A 22,275-nucleotide genomic window follows, 5' to 3' on the forward strand; every position below is an offset into this window, starting at 1 on the left:
ATCCCTGAAAAAGTTTTCCCTCAGCCCTTTTTGAGGCGATTTGTGCAGTTTATAGCTGCACAATAAGGCATTTTGTAAACAATTTGTAGCACGTATATCAACTTGAGAAAGCTCCAGCGGTGAATACCATGTGCTAACAAAGATGGCGGCTAGCAAGTTGCGACGGTGCCATATAAAGCGCTCTATGAGCCTTCTATATCTATTCTATTTCTGTGGTCTAGACCAGTGTAGGCTATCTAGACCAGTGCTCCGCCATCTTTCTCACAGACGACACACTTAAAAACGTTTGAAATTCGACTTCACACATGAACACAAATGTCGCCCAAAAGAGATCATAATCAAAACAGTTTCTGATTTATACAATCATTACAATTTTAGTGCATTACTGAACAAAACAATCGCTGTGCGTTTGGTTCAATAATTTCACAATGTAACAAAAAAAAAATTTTTTTTTGTTCCCAGGTTCTAATTGATTTTTTCCTATTGCTTGAGACCAGTAAGTGTCGAAAATCAACTTTACTTCATATAAACTTTGCTTTTGTGGTTTAGAGAATGAAATTCTAAAATCGCAATATTTTTGGGAAAAGATATCAAAGATATGGTTAAAGAGCATCCAAGATGGATGTTAATCATTTTTAAATTTTAATATACTCTGCAGGACTTTGTTGAATGTTTTAAAGTACGATCAATATAACTGGAAAGTAATTGGGGACTTTAAAATGGTAGCGTTTTTGATGGGTATGCAAGGGGGGTTCACCAAGTATCCTTGCCACCTTTGCCTGTGGGATAGTAGGGCTACCACAGAATACTACAAAAAGCAAATACGGCCAAAACGAAACGAATTTGTTGTTGGAGAGAAAAACGTAAAGCAAACTCGGTTGATTAACCCAAAAAAAGTGCATATGCCTCCCATTCACATAAAACTTGGCCTTATAAAGCAATTTGTGAAAGCATTGGGTAAAGGTGGTAACGCATTCCAGTTTCTCCAGAACTTGTTTCCTGAACTGTCTGAAGCTAAAGTAAAAGCTGGTGTATTTATTGGCCCACAAATTAAAAAGATTCTCAAGTCGAATGATTTCATCCAAATGCTTAATGATGTTGAAAAGAAGGCTTGGGATAACTTTGCAGATGTGGTGAATGGGTTCTTGGGCAATAACAAGGAAGATAACTATGCCGAGCTCGTTGCCAATTTGGTAAAGTCGTATGGAAACATTGGGTGAATGTCCATGAAAGTACATATGCTTGATGCTCACTTGTACGAGTTTAAGGACAATATGGGAGCTTATTCAGAAGAACAAGGGGAGCGATTCCATCAGGACATAAAAGATTTTGAAAGGAGATACCAAGGGCAATATAATGAAAGCATGATGGGAGATTATGTCTGGGCTTTGATGCGGGAAAGTGATGTAGAGTTAGAGTACAAAAGAAAATCCCGCAAAACATCCCACTTTTAACTGATTTTATACTTGAACTGTTTTGGCCTGAAATATTTATTTAGTTTTGCATTTAACATTTAACGATGGTATTGATTCGGATACAGTTAATACATTTATGTGCAAATTTCCATGTACCAAATGCCTGTGCTTTGTGATTTGATTTTAATAACAAAAATTTTATTTCCTTGCGTATATGCAAACTCAGAATTAACCCTTTGCCAGACAGAAAAATAGCGAAAAGTTGGCTGTAATTTGCTTTGCGAAAAAGCCATCAATAGCCTACGACTAACGCGTCAGAATATTTAGTAAATACATCGATAGAATATAACTTCTTAGTCGATGCCAAGCGAATAAATATGGACTTAAAGCGATCAAAGACAGTTTGGTAAATATCCATTTCCTATAGGGTAATCAGTATAGGCCTAACCATGCACAATATTGCACATACTAGCAAATTCAAGAAATCACTCTCCTAACCACAAAATCAATGTTTGGAATGAACTATATTGATTTTTGGAAGTTTCTAGGTGAAAGAGATCAGGAAATATCAATTAGAACCCGGGAACAAAAATCGTGTTACACGGTGTTTTCAGACAACTTTTGAAGGTTTAGCAAAACATTTTTTTAAAAAGAAGCATTCATTCCTTTTGTCCAATACCAATGATGAAGCATTTTTTTCACACAAATATGTGGCGCATGGCTTAAGTAAATAAAACTTCAATAGCTGTTTCGCAGTTTTTTAATACTTTTCTTGAATCAAAATCCAAAAAACTCATCCAGAGGAACGTTGTCAGGTTTTTTTATAATAGAGTTTTTTCATTTTCCAAGTAAAAAAAATCCCAAACAGGCAAGCACGTTTCTTGCCTCAACGTTTCAAGTTTAGTCACAGATTTTGGGCTCCTTATTATTCCATCTTAGATGAAAAAATCTGCCCCGATAGCTCAGTGAATAAACTCTCTAGTCTAGTTTGTGAAATAAGAAACTGTAAGAAACGCTTGTGCAACGCACCATATTTCAAGTGTAAAGACTGGGAAACAATATATGAACAAATTAATTGAGTGCGTCTAACGGACAAATCGTGCTATCTTCTGTTGTTTTGTTTGTCGTATCCAGGTTTACACCTGGTGGTTGAAGATTTAGATTAAGTGGACGGGAAGGCAAGGAAGCCAATCTTCGTGTCTACTTTCCCCATTGCGATTCTTTTTTTTTCCGAAACAAGGTAAGTAGCTATAGCATATATAGTGGTCCAGCGGCCAACCCAATGGCCTATGATTTAGCAATACACTACTGTGCCGTGGCACACCGGTTACGGAGCTTTGTTCGACCACATTCGATTAGCAACAACCAAGGTCACATCAAAACTTATTTGAAGCCTAAAAACTACAGAAACTATATGCTTCAATCTCATCATCATGCTAAACGTCTCTAACGTTTTGTTTGCAATGCTGGTTTTGCCAAAGCATCAGTGTGCCCCCAATTGTTTTGTTTTCTTTTAATCCGCTCTTCGATTATGCTGGAATAGAAAATGCTCACTTAAAGTCATACTAAAGGAAAAACCTGACTTGGCGATTTTCCACGTTCTTTGTGTTTAACTTGCTACAATAAAACGATTTTCAATAAAATTTTGCCCCATTGCGGTCTGACCACCATTGTGCGCGTGCTTTTGTCAGAGGTTTCAAAACCGGAATGGGCTTGAGCAGCGAAGCGTGCGATCATACAGTCTACGTCACAAGCGACTAGCAATCAGCTGATCGGGCAAGAGTTTTTACTGCGTGAGTTTCAAATGGCAGATCTTGTTCTTCAAACAGTAAATCAGCTTCTTTTACATAGATTCAACGTATTCAGGCCTTCAATCAATGTAAAATGAAAATGTAAAAAAACAAGTTTTTAAGGCAAACTCCACAAAGGCATGTGAAACAATTACAGTTATTCAATTCAGAAGGCGTGGAGTAATCAGCATTTTTTACATGGATTCAACGTGTCCAGGCCTTGAATCTATGTAAAAATTCTTGGAACGCAACACTTTTGAACTTTCCAACCCAACGCGGGAAAACACTTTTGATAATGCTACTGGAGTCGCTTGTGACGTAATTCTCGAGCAGTTTTTCCACTTCTTGGTCATTTTGCAAAAAATAAAAAATAAATGAAACACTGGACTTTGCGCCTTGCCAGCGCCATTGAAAACAATTATTTTTCAGTAATTTTTTATGAAATGTATTCTTGAGTGTTCAGTTTACGCATTTTAATGCTTAATTCCCGTTTGAAAATTTCATTTAGAATGCCTTTAAAAACATAGTTAGATTCTAGAAAATCCATAAAAAGGACTAAAAACACAAAAGCTGTCAATAATTAGTGTAGGAATGTCCACGGTTTCCTCAATTAAATATTTGCCCCATCAAACCTGGACTCATCTGTTGAATTGCGTATTCTCCCACATGATGTCTGAAAAAAATTTGGTGCGCCCAAACGCACTATGTGATCTTTCATTCCTCGACCAACAGCAACTCATTGCAAATTTAGAAAATATAATTTTATTTTATTTGCAAACACACAATTTACATATACTGGTAAAAACATATTGAATTCAATGCAAATAAACCAAAGTTAATTGAAAAGTTTGAGTAGTTATGTTGGGATGATTAAGTGTTAATGTACAGTAGGTAATTTCGAATCGAAATGCAGCCTGTATTGGGTCTATTTGGATTTTGTCACAGGTAGACTTGTAGTCTGCCAAGTAATTGCTTTTATGCAAAAGATCCAACAGAATGTTTCTACAAACTATAATTCTACAGGCAAGTTGTCAGCTCGAATCGGTAAATTGGCTTTTACCGATGGCTTTTTTTCTTTCATGTTGCTTGAAAGAAAGACGATGATTTACTTCAGGTACTAAGCTCTAAGCATCAACTGACCAAAGAAAACATTTTGCACTGAAACATTTAGACTTGAAATTGAGTTACTGCCGCAGATAGGTTACATCGAAAGTCAAAAGATTCTGTTCTCCAGTTGTCATCATCTCCACTTGCTAGTTTATAGCCTTAACTGCTCATTTTATAATTCTTCTAACAAAATAAAACATGCTAGGAAAACTCAAGTTTTTATCACAGTGGTTAATACTAAAGTGTATACAGAGAATTGTTTACGTGAAAGGAAACCTACTCATACAAGCACAACTCCACATATGTTCAATAATAATACCTACGCATTTCTCCACATTTGCGATTGTCATCAATTAACAGACTACACATATTAAAAATAATAACATCAGTAATCTTAGCCTTTTCATTTCACATTGCTACTTTGGTTATCAGTTTTATTGTTAATGTAACTTTTTAATTTAATAATGGTAGCAATCTGTTAACACGAACAATCAAACTATAATTCCATAGCAAAACATCGTTTCTAAACTTTTCATCAAATTTTCTTATAATTTTACTGATGATCCAATAGGATGCGTGGTGTGACAAAACATTTGAAATAAAGTAAACAATATCACACCAAATCAGAAAAATCAATTTTATTAATAGAGCTTTTGCCACAATCGATAAAATAATAATCAAACTATAGGCTACGTTTAAAATGAAATGCATAAATGCGCACTGTGCAAAAATTGTTCTTTCTAAGGAAATACTCAAGTGCTTTAAATTCGAAAGTAATGACAGGTCCAAAAATCTCAGTAGCCTAAATAGCATAGGCAGCCTGCCTGCAACCAAGCTTAGTTTTAATTCGGGTAGTAAATAAATGTACATGTTAGTTCAATATTCTTAAAATCATAAACACGATTGTAATGAATAAACATATCCTATTTTTAAAAATATAAAACAAAATAAATTATTGTTCTTCATTGACAATATCTTGTATGTAAAAACAAAAAAGAAATGTAAAAAGTAAGTTTAAAAGTTAAGGAAGAGAAATGCTTTCATGGTCATGATGATATTTCGATGAAACCGCTCAGTTAGTCGGTACCGCCGTTGTCAATCTCATAAGCTTGAAGAACGTCACTGATGCTTTCATCCACTTGTTCTTCATTCCACATTCCTTCTCCGTCGTTGGGAATAGCGCTAAAATAAATAAGAATATAGGCTTACAATTGCATAAGTTTTATACGAAGGAAGCCTAGTTGTAAGATGCACAGTTGTCTTCTTGTAGCGTCCTTAATACACGTACACATGCTATTGCATGACATCATATACTTTCATTATAATAGAAGTTTAATATCACTAAGGGAAGGGTTGATCATGAATCTTTAAGTACAGTGATGCATCACATAACCCACCGCATTTTTTCAAATATTTTAAACTAAAAATTATTATTAGTACCGGTAGCCTAAACAACAAATGTCCTCCTGTTACCGCAATAGGTTTCCAATAGCTACCCCAGAAACATAGAATTGTCTTACAGCAAACACATCAAATTAAATCTAGACTTACTTTGTTAAGATATCTTTAACTGCTGCCATTCTCATACTAGCTTTCCATTGAATATAACCTTTAAATTGTTCTTCTGGGGTTGGATATCTTTTGTTCTTTGTTCGAAATTGTTCAATAAATTCTAGATTTTGTGATTTGGCATCCAAATTGTGTTCTCCAAATACTTTTTGCAAACGTCCAGACTGGTTCGTTTTGATAGCAAGCTCAACGCAAGCCGCAACAGGAACCTTCTGGAAGCAATCGTACATGGGGTCTCTGTTTGCATTTGTTCGAGCTATTTCAAATAAAATTCCAAAAAATGAGCTTCGAAAATTGGGATCAGGAAATTGGGATATTTTTTCTTTCAAAAAACATTTCCAAAACTTTGGCAAGTTTGCTCTGTGGTAGTCTATTTGATGTTTCTTAAAGTAAGGATAATATTTGCTCGTCGGCTCATTTTGATTTTCATTAACTTTGCTATCATCAAATAGTTTAGAGTAAAGAAATCTATCGCTATCGTTTTGTTGGTCTATTAAGGTCGTTATTTCAATTTGAGAACTTGAGAAAATCATAATGGCCACAATAGGATGCCTTTCAATTGTGAACTTGATATATCTGCCTTCCTTGTTAATTTTGGGATTATTCAAAATTCCAATCATCGATCGAAGTAATTCGTTTCCAGTTGTGTTTCCTATTTCATACGCTCTTACTAGATGAAACTCTTCAAACGAGAACTTCTTGCCTGACGCTTTGAGGTAATCCAAACGTCTTGCAACTTTTTCGCTCAGTAAGTCATTAACATCTTCCAGATCACAAGATGAAGGTTTGATTTTGGTAGCTGGAAGCTTTATAGATCTTTGTAATTTCTTAACTATGTCTTCTATGGTATACATTATGTTGAACATTACCAATTTGTAAACAAACTAGCTTACGGGATACGTTAACAAACGGCTACCGCCTGGGATCACAAAATAAAAAGTACAAAGAGATTTAAAGCAAGATAAATGTCACATTTCCTCCTTGAAAAATACAGCACGTTCGAGTTGAAGCATAGTGCTGTGCAGAGGTTTATTTTAAAATTGTACATTGTACAAATGTACTGTACAGTTGTACAGTGTACACCCATTGAACTTGTACTGAAATGGCTCATCATAGGAAATGTAATATCATTTTAAGTTTGCTACTCCTAAATCTACTTTTTATTAGGTTTAGGCTATTGTTGTGGTTTCTGCAAAAATAGGATAAAAAAGTGACATATTTAATGTTAGATAGAATTGTAGGCCCTCATTCAAGCCAGTAACGTTGAAAGAAGATCCTACTTTAGAATCCTGACCCCGAGTAACTTTGATGACCGAATTCTTTTAAGTAGAGGAAAATACCGCTTAGTATTTCTATCACAAAATAAAGAGCCCAAAATACAGATGCTATATATATATTTATATTAATATACAAAATATAAATCAAATGTAGTTATTACTATCTGAATCCTTCTATACTATATATGAACTATATTTGATTTAATTCGCTCTGCTTTGCTTTTTTGCTCAGCATTGAGCACTTTTTGTAGTATTAATAGTTTTCATTGTTTTAATACAAAATATATTCATGTTTAACAAACATTTCCAAGACTAGACTGTTTTCATCTTCAAGGCTATAGAGTGCATTTTATTTTGCTTTAGTTCACATAGCGTATATGAAGTTGCCTTCATCTTGAAGGCAAATTTTCTGAATTTGTAGGCATTTTTCTCCCACTTTTTGGAAGAAAACTACTTTTTTTCTCCATGCGTTTATGAGAAATACTTTCTTTCCTTGTGTATTTCTTAAAAGATTTCGCATTTGTGGCGGTGTCTTGTTTGGGGGGCCAGAAACGTCATTTGTACAAGTCCAAATTATTTTTTCAACCCCCCTACCTATAGCAGTTATATCTGAGGCTGAGCTCAATCAAGCGCTTGTTTAAAATTAAATTGTTAACGTTAACCAGTTCAACACGCCAGAGTATAATTTGTAAAGTTTAAGAAAAAGTAGCATTTTTTTTATGAAATGCGCAGTCTCCAGCAACAGTTTTTGTGTGTACACTGTTAATCAAAAGGGTGGAAACCTTGGGGTGGAAATTTCCATGGGTGGAAATCTCTCGCGGCAAGGGTGGAAAGCGAAAAGAATGGTGGATATTTCCACCATCTGGAATTTAATCCACCCTAAACTGTGGAAATACACACGTTGTTAACAAGGAGAGTGGAAAGGTTGAGTTGGAAATTATTGAGGGTGGTTATTTCTCGCGGCAAGGGTGGAATGAAAGAAAGGGTGGATTATAAGTAGAGTAGACAACCGGAAACAGACATTGTCGTCGGCTGCAGCGTAGGTCAGGTGTACGTCGGAAGGCGTACACCGATGCATAGCGCTCAAGTCCGCTTTCCCGCAATGCAGGATAAAGATAAACAAACAAACAAAACAAACAAACTGTTCCACCCATCTCAAATTTGTTCAAATCTCAAAATAGAGATAATTATAGCGTATAGCATCAGTAGCTTTGCAGTATGGTAGGAAGAGAAGATTTCTACACTGTTTAATTTGAAAAAGTTGCAAAAGCTTTTTCAATTGCCTTTGTAGCCAAATTCAGTGCATTGTTTCTGCAATAAGCTAAACCAGCTCATTAACCCAAAGATAAATACAGATGGTACTGTAGTTAAAGATTATTTACTTGTAGCGTCTGTGGCATAACATGTGTGTTGTTAAAAATGCTTAGATTGCTGGACGCTGGTGTAGGCTATAGCTTATAAGCTTAAAGCGTATTTGAAATGAATTTCTTTGAATGAAAAGAAGCTTTATTCCATAATCTGCAGTTTGAATTGAAATATCTGTAAACATTAGGCTAATACCAAAGAATAAAGGGAAAAAATAAAATTAAAAATGTATTTTAAAACAAAGTTTGATTATGAAAGACCTTATAGACTATTCATTCATTGAGCGACGTACTTTCTATTTTTAACGGTGCTGATGAGTTCCACTAATAATTCAAGCTAATACAAATAACAAAAGTAGGCCTACCCAACCAGCAAAACTGGTTCTATTCACATTGATTCAATGTCTGCAGATGTTGAATCAATGTAAAAAAGACCAGTTTTGTGGGCTGGGGCATGGATTTCAAAAAAAGGATTTTTTCCAGAAAGTTGAAAACGATGTACAAACAATATCAACTTATTTTTCATTTCGACGTCCTAATCAGAACGTCACCCCATAAAATATTGTGTTAACAATAGCTAAGTGGTAAAACACTATGAATAATGGCATATACCGCACCAAACGTTTTTTGCATTGCTTAAACAAAATATTAGTTATTGTTTACTGCTTTGCAGTTGAGACTGAACTAATATTTAAAATAAACAAGCATGTTTATCGAAATTACCGTTTTGGAAATATGATTCAATGAGAAAGAACTTGCTAAAAGTAATCAAAATGAAAAATTAGTGGGCATGCAATGTAATCATATCCAATCAAAATGTTGGCAAAAACAAACACAAGCAATAATTTCATTGAAAATTTTATCTGAGTGAGAAAACTTGTTGGAAAGGACGTCACCAGGGTCAAAAGTATGAATTGCCACTTTTATTGTGTTGTTGCCTGTAAATTATTTCATCCTCTTGGTGCCGCTAAAGAAAGCTGTTCGTGTAGCGCAATGCTCAAAGACGTGTTCCGACAGCTGAATCATCGCTCTTTGATTTCGAGAAATTTGAGTTTGCTAAACTATTTCCAAAGTATTGTCGGAGCAAACAAACGAGTTCAACTAGAACAAATTTATGAGAAGTGTTCAAAACAAATTTTATTCTATGAAAAAACTTTTTTTCACTGGAATGTTATTTTAAAATAAGTTTGTTTTAAGCAGTACTCAAACTTACTGTACGTTTGTGAACAATTGTAGAAACTGGGCAGCTTAATAGTTTTAGAAATGAGGATTGATCGAAACGAACTTTGCTAGTGAAACAAATATAAGGATTGTGAATTTATGTAAATATCGAATGACTAACTTTGAAATTACTGAATCAAGACCAAAACAAATATTGGTTACCAAAGCCTATTGCTCACCATCCCTATGAAAAACCATGTTCTGCTGAAACACATCAGCTCAAATCTTACAAAATGTTGTCAGTAATCTTATTTGCCCCAGAGCCCGTGATTTTTATCACAGAACAACATAACAGCTGTTAAACATTTACCTTGACATTTAATCCAAGCAACAAAGATGAAAAGAAGCAGACCTCCGACCTTTAGACTGGGGAAGAAAGTTTTTACAAAGAAAATAATATACATTTGTTATAACGATTTCCCCATAGGACATGCACGACATGAAGAATGATGTTGCAAACAATTTTTCATTTGCAAAATGACGATCAGCGATTACAAACTCCGAAACACGAGATCTCTCGTAAATTTGAAAGAATCGAAAAAAAAAACGACTCTAAACGTTAATCCATACCCAAGAATTTATTAGGTTTACTAATTGCAAAAGAAGAAGGTCATGACGTATCACCTTATTGAATTCTTCACGCACACTGCATAAGATACAATCAGACTGAAACAGATTTATGTTAGTCGAGCTTTATGTGTTGCAAGAAATACTACAAGTTAAATGTTTCTATCTGCGACATGAAAATTTTGATTTGAACCATCAACATTTTGATAAACATCGCTTCAAAGAATTGATTCTGAACAGAGTATTTTCAGAATACCTAAAAACGACATTCTTCTAAAACGAAATAAAATTTCGAAAAAAAGGAATAACGATTAAGTTTTCAATGAGACGAAATCCTACAAAGCATGCCAACAGCGTCACGATTAACTTTAATAATACCTCCTGCTCCTACCCTACTTTTCATTCAAAAGTGGACCTCATTTCTTTTTCGATATTTGACTACTGGATTCTTTTCATGTTTTTACAAAGGATTGGTAGACTTCGTAATCATTTTAGCTAATTCATTGTTTTCATAACACACTGAAAACCCTCCCAGAGCGAATCGATCTATCAGCTTTCCGCCGAAACAGCTCTTGCCCCAGACAGCAAAATCCGTCGTTTTTACATTGATTCAAAGTCTGTAAACGTGGAATGTAAAAACGACGGATTTTGCTATCTGGGGCGTGATCATTATAATCTCTTTTGCTTTCTGCTTTTCCTTATTTTCTGTTCGCTCGTATACAGAGTAAGGCTCGTATACAAAGTAATTACGTTTTATAACGTGTTTTAATTGTATCTTCGTATTGAGCTAGCTGGTAATCACAGATGGCTTGGAAGGCTGTTGTTTTAACTTCAGTTCTGTTCAGTTGTTTTTACTTACTTCGACATCAGGGGTCTCCAAAAACAACAAATCACAATTTACAACGATTTCGTATTTTTCAGACCTTTCTCATGATTTGCATTATCGTTTCGAACTGATAACTTGACAAAACGAAATAGCTTGGACTCGTTTGCGTTTTTCGTACATAATATAGTAGGGGAGAGGAAACAAATTTTGCTTGATCTAACGTTTCTTCAAATGTTGTAGTTTTGTTTCTAATAGCCCCAGTTAGCTTACAAACAACAACAACACATCGCATGCAAAACAAAAAGTAGAAATGAAACAAAAACTGACATCAACTGCAGGGCCGTTGAGAGGATAATTGAGGCCTTTGTACCAATGAGACTCTTGATCCCCAAATCAGGACACTTCTAAGAAACAAATGCACTGTATCCGAACAAATCTCGGTGGTTTCTTCAAGTTCTCAGGCCCTTAGGTAGGTTACAGGTCCCTAAAATCAAAGAATTGAAACTGAAACGAACCAATAATTTCAAGTAGCTTTAAGATTAATTTAAAAAAAGCAATTTATTTTTATGTTTTTTTACTTCTTTGTCTTAGTTTCGTTTCGAAATCCGCCAATGTTGCAATTCGAAGTGTTCGGTTTGCCCTATTTTCTAGAAACGTAAGTGCGTTTGAAAACAAAACCGTGTCATGACGAATTTTTTTTTTTTTTTTATGCACAAATTCTGCAAAAAAGTCAAAGTGTTCATGTCAAAGGAGTTTTTTTTTTAACCATAAATAGACATAACTAAGCAACGAGACAACATTTAACATTGTGAAAACAAAAACGACATAACAATCGTTCTCGGTTATGCAATATGCATCTAGTAGTCTTTATCAAGCCTTTAAAACACCTTACACCTTGAATAAGAAATACTAAAGACTAGACCAAAATATACAGGATAACAACAAAACTATAGTCTAATCTAAACAATTGAGAAACTGCTATATCTTGCACACATACGAAATGAGAACTAAAGTTACAGCTCTTAAAAAAAGCGTTTTGTTTTGCCTGATCAAAGATGAAATTAAAAGTGAAATGAAATGCAGATGAGATGATCAAAATTGAATTGAAATTTGAATTCTAACTCTGTATAGCTTATTTGTGTGCCATAGAGATGGTAGTGTGTCACAACAACACAATTCGTTAGCATCGTATAAATCTATACTTTTTCCAAGTATAATCAGTTTTACCATAGGCCTATAATTCTTATAAGGTTGGATCACGGCCTACTAGAACACGGCCAAATATGTTGCTATTTGAGAAAATTTCTAAGAGTCTTAATTGTTACAATCATAGCCATGACAAACCTGTCATTTTCTCACAGAAGTATGTAAAATAAGCAATATTTGCATCTAGACATATTTTTGGCTTGTTTTGGCGGAGATTAGATATGTACGTTAAGCACAATTTAAGCAATAATAGTGTAAAATATTTAAGACTTACCAACTGCATTCTGGAAGCAGTCTCATAATACAGTCATTAGGTTTTTTGTATAGCAGGGTCTTCCACCAAAAAACTTTATTTTCTTGCAAAATTAAACTTGGCGAAAAACAAAACAAACTAAAATGTAAATTGGCACATCAAATGAACAGCTTACAACATAGAATCCACAAAAAATCCTTGATATTTTAATGGAACATGCAATTGCACCAAGCGATACTACCTCCAGGGTGCAGTTGGAAAGTCTTACATTACTATTGTGTAAACTGTGCCCAACGTACATACCTAATCTCGGGTTAAACAAGCCAAACATATGTCTAGGTGAAAATATTGCTTATTTTACTTACTTCTGGAAATGGGAAGATGACAGGTTTGTCATAGTTATGATTGTAACAATTCAGACTCTTAGAAATTTCTTCAAATAGCAACATATTTGGCCGTGTTCTAGTAGGTCATGGTTGGATCAATGCTAATGTTACATATTGTTTTACAGGATGACAGTTTCAGCTTGACAAAAGTCACAACTCCTTATCTGGAGCACATCCGAGGGATTTTCTCTACACTGTGCAAAGGCAACTGCTATGCCACATCGAGGAGCCAGAAACTGCACTGCTTCTGCTTTTGTACACGTATTGGATATTTGATATTAACTTTCCCCAAGAAGTCGCCGAAACGCTACAACTTTTAAATTACCTGTGTGACATTTCCGTTGATATTAGCACACCTGTGCAAGCTTTAATAAATCAGTTTTGAATAACAATTTGGTAGTGCTGGTGTAAGGCAGTGATTTTTAACATGATTGTGTTCCGCGGTACACTATATCGTTCCGTAAAAGATCGTCAGGTGTTCCAAAGAAATTGTTAAAATGGACTAGCGTTCTATGGAACACAGGTCGAAAATTAAAATCACAACTGCTTTGCGTTTGCCTTTCTGCAATTCCTGCCCGAATATCAACTTTGTGCAATTGTGCTCATCCAAACAGGCCAAGATATCGCAATTGTTTATTTTATTGCATTATGGATTAGCCCATATTGTAAAATCCGATTTGGTGTTCCGCAACATTATTTTAATGCATAAAGTGTTCCGTGGCTCAAAGAAGGTTGAAAAACACTTGTGCAATGAACACTTTTTACGCAACCTGACGGATAGGGAGGCAGAAAGTGCAACAAAAAAACAGGAACACGAATTAATGCGATAAAAAAACAGTATGAATTGTAGAGTGGACATTTCCAACTCAAGCAAAAGGAATAAGGTAAAAATTAGGACCATCCTAAAGGGTGGAAATTTAGACAGCCTGAGAGTAAATGCTACTGAGGTGGAAATTTCCACCTCAGATGAAAGGTAGAATTTTACACTTTTTGTAGTGGAAAAATCCACCCTATGAGTGTGTAAGCCTAGGGTGGAAAACAGAGACTAGGGTGGAAATTTCCACAGTTTAGGGTGGATTTTGCTGGGGGTGGAAATTTACACCATTGCTGAAGGGTGGAAATATCCACCATTTTTGGTGGAAAAATCCACCCTACAGAAGCATAGGGTGGAAAACAGAGACCACCCTTAGGGGTGGAAATTTATATACCTTTTACTTAACAGTGTACTATAAGTTTGTGGTTTGCTTTTTTTGTAGATATTTTTACATTTGTACATAATTTTTTGCTTCGCATAAAAACCTTTAGCTTACCACTAGCGCATAGACTAAGCTGAGCTTAAAATTATAATTTCAATCAGTTGTGCACTGATAGGCCTTACTGTAAGTTCGCACACATTCTACAAGAACTAACGCTTTCTAACGAAGCACAGCAGTTTTATCGATTTTAAATTGCAACATGGTTGCGAAAGGTAAAAACAACTATTTAAACTACTCAGCTGAAGTTCCTCTTTTTTTTAAAGAATGTATGTATCACGTGACAGATCACATGACAAAGTTGTGGTTGCAACATCACAATGCAAACTATATTGTTGTTACATAAAGTCAAAATAAAACATTGCATGGCCCAAATGAAACACGAAACTTGAATTTCGTAGTCATGTAAAATGTGAATGATCTACCAGGTAGTCAATCAAGCTCACAAATCCTTTCATTGTTATTCAAAGAAGTCGACATCTGAATCAAAAAGTTTCAAAGTTTTACTATATTTTTTTTAATTTTGCTGTAAAAATGATTTAAATTGAGAAAAGTTTTTCATTTTTTCTTTGCAGTTTGTGCTGAAATTTATATTTGTGCTATGAAGAAACATAGCCACAATTACGAAACGGAAGTTAACTAAATATGCCAAACAACTGTCCAATATCCCTCAGACCCTCAATAGATACCAAAGTTTTGCTTGGGTCGCATCGACAACAGCTTTGTTACGCCATTATTCAAATACGTACTTACGTTTAGATATCTACTTTTCTTTGTCTTCTCCACACGCGATGACGCAACCACTAATTCAGTGCAGCCGATAACCTCCTACAGAAATGTCAACTAACTGACATTACTCAAACCGGAAAAGTGTTTGCCATGCCAGTAACAGCAGCGAATCTAAAAAAAAAAATTGAGAAAGCACCATTATTACAACAACAAAATATTTCCAAACGCAATAAACAATATAAATACAGATATTCCAAAAAAAAAGGTTGACTGTAAGAGCTGAGTGGTTTGGCCTATAACAAAATTTTGGAAGTTTTTAAAATGTATTGTTTGCGTTTTAATATTATGTCATTTCGCTTAACACGCACACTTTGTACATGACTAAATTTATTCAATTAAAAGCTAAATTTCTTTAATAAATTCCTTAATTTCTTACCACGTTTAATTCAAAATTTATTTAAGTATCAAATCATTTTTCATGATCACAGAAGGATTTTCATAGTTTATTTTTTAACGAAGTTTTGTCTAGTCTTGTAAAGTGTCACATAGTCCTTCAGATAAATGTTGAAAATCCTTCTACGGTGTCTCCACCTTACCATATAGAAGTAAGCCTATACAAGAGACATTTCAGTTCATATTTGTATGAAGAATAGAATAGGTTTATTTAATTCGACTAGTTGGGTAGAGCAATGTGATTTGCTTTGGATTACGATTCTTTAAGGATTAGAATAAGCTTGACCTAAAAAGTGATGTTGGCTGAAATTGTTCCATAACAAAAGACACCAGTGAAGCATTAAGCATTACAGTATATAAAAGCATTATTCCAAAAAAACACGAGCATAAGTTTCCGTCGCTGCTGTATTGCTTCTTTACAACAAAATTTCAGTTTACTTCCCACACATTCGATTCTGCCCCACATGCTAAATTAGTCTTCTTCTTTGTGTATCATGCCTGTTCCAGGTATAGACGTTCATGCACAGCTCCTTCCCTTTATCCTCCTATTTCAATTAACCTACATTCCTGCAACTTCAATAGAGTATAAGTTGTTCCTTTTTTATTTCAGAGAAGATAGTTTCTCTCCACAGAAAAACTACCTTCTCCGCTGAAAAAAAAAAGATCAACTTTATTGTTTTGTTTTTTTGTTTTTTTAGAGTGAACTCAAAAAAATGTGAACGCAGCAGTCTGCCTATATTTACAATTTTGATATTTTTTTAGGTAGTCTGCAACTTGTTATAAAAAAAAACTAGTCGAGTGCATGGTGTAATCGAACAATTTTCATTGCTTTCAACTGGTCAAGTGGTCATAAATCTAGTATGAGACAGTTGCAGACTACACGTTTTATTAGACGCTCAATAATTTGATTTCACGCATCTGAGCATCGCTTTGTTATCATCTTATCAAAGTTTCTTCAAATGTTTCTGCAATTTCTATACTATCATTTGAAACCTTAGCACCGCTAGAGGTTGATAATTGCTGTCCGCCCTGTTAGTTCAGTGGTTAAGCGCCCAACTCAAGATCATGTGGCGCTGGTTCGGATCTCGGTGTGTGCGCTTGAGCAACGCAACTGCTCTCCATTTAGCTTCACCTAGTGGATGGAATAGTTCACAGACAACAATACTTCAACAATTATGGAAACTTCACTTTGTCGATCTCGGTAACCGCCTGCGTGCGTGGTCCAAAGCCTCTACAAGTATGCGGAACTTCCCGTAATAACCCATCAAAGGCTTTGTCAGTCCGAGAATAAAGATTCAAAACCAAACACAAAACTGGCAAAATTTGCTGGCTGGAAATTCGTCAACTTTGCAACTTTATGATCAAAATTGTTGTTACATCGATAACTCAACTTATATCAGCATATTGTAAAAATGGCTTCTTGCCTAAAACCCTAATTCTTGGTCTCTGCAACTTTTGATGATTCAATTTCACACCGTTCTATGACTATTTGCGCATTTTTTTGTTTTTGTGCAACGAAATAAACCAAACCACTGCTAGATGGCGCCACAACGCTGGCTTTGTCATTCAGCCTGTTTTCCTTTGGATGAGAATTTGTTGTTGAGTTGATTGATTGAACTTTTATCCTCGGACTGGGAAAGCTTCTTAGAGAGCTTAATCCTGGTCGTTTCGCCTAATTGTTCTAGAGGTATTGAACCACTGACGCAGGCCGGTCACCGAGATTTACAGTAAAGTTTCCGATTGTTGAAGTCTTGTTGTCTGTGAGCTATTCCAAGCGCACACCTCGAGAGTCGAACCAGCTCCACTTGATCTTGAATCCTCTTCGTTCACGAAGTCACGCGCTATCTAATCGTGATGATTCAAACACGCGACAAAACGTCGAAAATTTTATCCACCTTATCCGCTACGCCATCCCACATATACACATCATCAAATCTAGTTCCTTTTGTTTACATTTATTGCAAAAGACGTCAATTTATTATTGGAACAGTGTTGTCAGATGGAGAACTTTGTTTCCAATTTGGAAAATTTTTACGGACGATTGGAAAAATGGAATTGGGAAAGTTGCCAGTTATTGTTTGACTAATATTGAACAAATTCTTTGGCAGGTATTGTTGGACAAATATTGAACAAATTCTGCCAAGAAAACACCAGCTGGAGCGATTGGAGACTTTTCAAGGCACCCTTTAGGCTAATGATATAACGGTTGCGGAAGGGTGTAATGAATGGGGAAATATTTACATGTACTTGTCGAAACATATGAACAATCAATACTTGAGTGTTGAATAATTGAGTGTTAATGTAAGTAATTCCGAATCGAAACCCAGCCTGTATTGTGTCTATTTGGATTTTTTCAGGTAGATTTGTACTCTGCGAAGTAGCCTAATTGCTTTAATGCAAAAGATCCATTAGAATTTTTCTACAAACTGTAATTCTACAATCTACAGTAACCTACAGTAGGCACGTTGTCAGGTCGAATCAATAAATTTCCTTTCACCGATGGCCTTTTTTCTTTCATGTTGCTTGAAAGAAAGACGATGATTTGCTTCAGGTAGGCTACTAAGCATCAAATTGACTAAAAAAAATATTTTACACACAAACGTTTAAACTTGAAATAGCGTTACTCCCTCAGATAGGTTACGTCGAAAGTCAAAAGATTCTGTTCTCCAGTTGTCATCATTTCCACTTGCTAGTTTATAGCCTAAACTGCTCATTTTATAATTTTTCTAATATAATTGAAACATGCTAGGAAAACTCAATTTTTTATCACTGTGGTTGATACTAAAGTGCATACAGAGAATTGTTTACGTGAAAGGAAGCCTACTCATACAAGCACAACTGCACATAATATGTTCAATAATAATAGCCTATCTACGCATTTCTCCACATTTTCGATTGTGATCAATTAACAGACTACACACATGAAAAACAATAACATCAGTAATCTTATCCTTTTCATTTCACATTGCTACTTTGGTTATCAGTTTTATTGTTAATGTAACTTTTTAATTTAGTAATGGTAGCAATCTGTTAGCATGAACAGTCAAACTATAGGCTACGTTTAAAATGAAATGCATAAATGCGCACTGTGCAAAAATTACTCTTTCTAAGGAAATACTCAAGTGCTTTAAATTCGAAAGTACTGACAGGACGAAAAATCTCAGTAGCCTAAATCGCAAAGGAAGCCTGCCTGCATCCAAGCTTAGATTTACTTCGGGTAGTAAATAAATGTACAGTTCAATACTCATGAAATCGCAAATACGATTGTAATAAATAAACACATCCTATTTTTAAAAATATAAAACAAAACAAACGTTTTGTTCTTCTTTGACAATATCTTGTACATAGAAAACACAAGCAAATAATTTTCTTATTGGGCCAATGATAATGAGGTTGCACGCGACTTGTTAGATGTTTTGTCGTACATAACTCATCAAAAGGTACAAAGTTACAAAATAAGAAATGTAAAAAATAAGTTTAAAAGGTAAGAAAGAAGAATGCTTTCATGGTCATGATGATATTTCGATGAAACCATTCAGTTAGTCGGTACCGTCATTGTCAATCTCATAAGCTTGAAAAATGTCACTGATGCTTTCATCCACTTGTTCTTCATTCCACATTCCTTTTCCATCGTTGGGAATAGCGCTAAAATAAGTATGAATATAAAATTGATAAATATAAAATTGCGTAAGTTTTATACGAAGGAAGCCTAGCTGTAAGATACACGGTTGTTTAATACACGTACACAACACTACACAATAATTACACATGCTATTGCTTGACATCACATAGTTTCATTATAATAGAAGTTTAATGTCACTAAGGGTTGATCATGTATGTTTTGTAAAATATCTTTCGCTTCACATGTAAGTACATTAATGTCATCACATAATTCACCGCATTTTTCAAATATTTTAAACTAAAGATTAATAATAGCCTAAACAACAAATACACCGGTATGGTTAGCGAAGCACAATGCTCGCTGTTCTATAGTGAATAGTCAGGTAATACTGGCGCCAGGAAGATTGCTCCTTCTCAGCAAATGTCCTCCTGTTACCGCAATAGGTATCCAATAGCTACCCCTGAATAGAAGTGTCCTACCACAAACACATCCAGTTAAATCTAGACATACTTTGTTAAGATATCTTTAACTGCTGCCATTCGCATACTTGCTTTCCATTGAATATAACCTTTAAATTGTTCTTCTGTAGTTGGGTATCTTTTGTTCTTTGTTTGAAATTGTTCAATAAATTCTAGATTTTGTGATTTGACATCCAAATTGTGTTCTCCAAATACTTTTTGCAAACGTCCAGACTGGTTCGTTTTGATAGCAAGCTCAACGCAAGATGCAACAGGAACCTTCTGGAAGCAATCGTACATGGGGTCTCTGTTTGCATTTGTTCGAGCTATTTCAAATAAAATTCCAAAAAATGAGCTTCGAAAATTGGGATCAGGAAATTGGGATATTTTTTCTTTCAAAAAACATTTCCAAAACTTTGGCAAGTTTGCTCTGTAGTAGTCTATTTGATGTTTCTTAAAGTAAGGGTAGTATTTGCTCGTCGGCTCATTTTGATTTTCATTAACTTTGCTATCATCAAATAGTTTAGAGTAAAGAAATCTATCGCTATCGTTTTGTTGGTCTATTAAGGTCGTTATTTCAATTTGAGAACTTGAAATAATCATAATGGCCACAATAGGATGCCTTTCAATTGTAAACTTGATATATCTGCCTTCCTTGCAAATTTTGAGGTTATTCAAAATTCCAATCATCGACCGAAGTAATTCGTTTCCAGTGATGTTTCCTATTTCATATGTTCTTACTAGGTGAAACTCTTCAAACGAGAACTTCTTGCCTGACGCTTTGAGGTAATTCAAACGTCTTGCAACTTTTTCGCTCAGTAAGTCATTAACATCTTCCAGATCGCAAGATGAAGGTTGAATTTTGGCAGCTGGAAGCTTTATAGATCTTTGTAATTTGTTAACTACGTCTTCTATGGTATACATTATGTTGAACATTACCAATTTGTAAACAAACTAGCTTACGGGATACGTTAACAAAACGTCTGCCTCCTGCAATCACAAAATAAAAAGTATAAAGAAATTTATAGCAAGATAAATGTCACATTTCCTGCTCGAAAAATACAGCACTGTCGCGTTGAAGCATACTGCTGTACAGTGTGCAGAGGTTTATTTTAAAATTGTACATTGTACAAATGTACTGTAGGCTACACTCTATTGAACTTGTACTGAAATGGCTTATCATAGGAAATGTAATATTATTTTAAGTTTGTTTCTCCTAAATCTACTTTTTATTAGGTTTAGGCTATTGTTGTGATTTCTGCAAAAATGGGGGATAAAAAGTGACATATTTATTGTTAGATAGAATTGTAGGCCCTCATTCAAGCCAGTAAAGTTGAAAGAAGATCCTACTTTGGGATCATGACTCTGAGTAAATTTAATGACCAAATTTTTTTAAGTAGAAGAAAATATCGCATACTCTTTCTAGCAAAATATAAAGAGCCCAAAATATAGATGCTAAATTCATGTTTAGCAAACGTTTCCAATACTAGACTGTTTTCATCTTCAGGTCTATTGAATGCATTTTGTTGTGCTTTAGTTCACATAGCGTTTGAAGGCAATTTTTCTGAGTTTTGTAGTAATTTTTTCTCCCACTTTTTGGAAGAAAATTATTTCTTTCTCCATGCATTTATAAGAAATACTTTCTTTTCCTTGTGTATTTCTTAAAAGATTTCGCATTTGTGGCGGTGTCTTGTTTGGGGGGCCAGAAACGTCATTGGTACAGGTCCAAATTATTTTTTCAACGCCCCTACCTATAGCAGTTATATTTGAAGCTGAGCTCAACAAAGCGCTTGTTTAAAATTAAATTGTTTACGTTAACCAGTTCGATTATAAAAACAACAAAGAACGTCTCTATCATTCAACATGCCGGAGTATAATTTGTAAAGTTTAAGAAAAAGTAGCATTTTTTTATGAAATGCGCAGTCTCCAGCAACAGTTTTTGTGCGTACTATAAGTTTGTGGTTTGCTTTTTTTGTACATATTTTTACATTTGTACATAATTTTTTGCTCCGCATGAAAACCTTTAGCTTACCGCTAACGCCTAGGCTAAGCTGAGCTTAAATAATATCTTCAATCACTTGTGCACTAATGGGCCTTACTGTAAGTTCACACACATTCTACAAGAACTGCCGCTTTCTAACGAAGCATAGCAGTTTTATCGATTTTAAATTGCAACATGATTACGAAAGGTAAAAACAACTATTTAAACTCGGCTGAAGTTCCTCTTTTTATTAAAGAATGTATGTATCACGTGACAGATCACATGACAAAGTTGTGGTTGCAACATCACAATGCAAACTATGTTGTTGTTACTTAAACTCAAAATAAAACATTGCATGGAAACTTGAATTTTGTAGTCATGTAAAATGTAAATGATCTACCAGATAGTCAATCAAGCTCACAAATCCTTTCATTGTTATTCAAAGGTCGATATCTGAATCAAAAAGATTCAAAATTTTACTAATTTTTTTTAAATTTTGCTGTAAAATTGATTCAAATTGAGCAAAGCGTTTCATTTTTTCTTTGCAGTTTGTGCTGAAATTTATATTTGTGCTATAAAAAATCATAGCCACAGTTATGAAACGGAAGTTAATTGGATAGGTTAAATACCTGTCCAATATCCCTCAATAGATACCAAAGTATTGCTTGGGTCGCTTGGACAACATCTTTGTTACGCCATTATTCAAATACGTAATCTACTTACGTTTAGGTATCCACTTTTCTTTGTCTTCTCCACTCGCAATGACGTAATCACTAATTCACTAATTCGCTGACAACC

The 22,275-nt window shown here is 34.8% G+C and overlaps 2 protein-coding genes across 2 annotated transcripts; both read right to left on the reverse strand.

Moving 5' to 3' along the window:
• Positions 1-4,514: 4,514 nt before the first annotated feature.
• On the reverse strand, positions 4,515-6,736 carry LOC145787725 (uncharacterized). The gene is made up of 2 exons (XM_082599529.1): positions 5,864-6,736; positions 4,515-5,494 (listed from the first exon to the last, which is right to left on the reverse strand). The coding sequence occupies exons 1-2, from the start codon at positions 6,733-6,735 to the stop codon at positions 5,389-5,391; spliced, it is 978 nt and encodes a 325-aa protein (XP_082455655.1). The 5' UTR covers position 6,736; the 3' UTR covers positions 4,515-5,388.
• A 10,654-nt stretch (positions 6,737-17,390) lies between these two features.
• On the reverse strand, positions 17,391-20,471 carry LOC145787534 (uncharacterized). The gene is made up of 2 exons (XM_082599293.1): positions 19,549-20,471; positions 17,391-19,061 (listed from the first exon to the last, which is right to left on the reverse strand). Exons 1-2 carry the CDS (start codon positions 20,430-20,432, stop codon positions 18,956-18,958), a joined length of 990 nt encoding a protein of 329 aa, XP_082455419.1. The 5' UTR covers positions 20,433-20,471; the 3' UTR covers positions 17,391-18,955.
• Positions 20,472-22,275: the final 1,804 nt, after the last annotated feature.

Source organism: Aplidium turbinatum, chromosome 18 (genome assembly GCF_918807975.1).
Source record: "Aplidium turbinatum chromosome 18, kaAplTurb1.1, whole genome shotgun sequence".
Lineage (NCBI taxonomy): Eukaryota > Metazoa > Chordata > Ascidiacea > Aplousobranchia > Polyclinidae > Aplidium > Aplidium turbinatum.

Coding starts and splice junctions, on each gene's coding strand:
- LOC145787725 (XM_082599529.1), bottom strand. CDS start 6,735: ATGTATACCATAGAAGACATAGTTAAGAAATTACAAAGATCTATAAAG. Junction 5,495..5,863: donor GTTAAAGATATCTTAACAAA/GTAAGTCTAGAT, acceptor TATTTATTTTAG/CGCTATTCCCAACGACGGAG.
- LOC145787534 (XM_082599293.1), bottom strand. CDS start 20,432: ATGTTCAACATAATGTATACCATAGAAGACGTAGTTAACAAATTACAA. Junction 19,062..19,548: donor GTTAAAGATATCTTAACAAA/GTATGTCTAGAT, acceptor TACTTATTTTAG/CGCTATTCCCAACGATGGAA.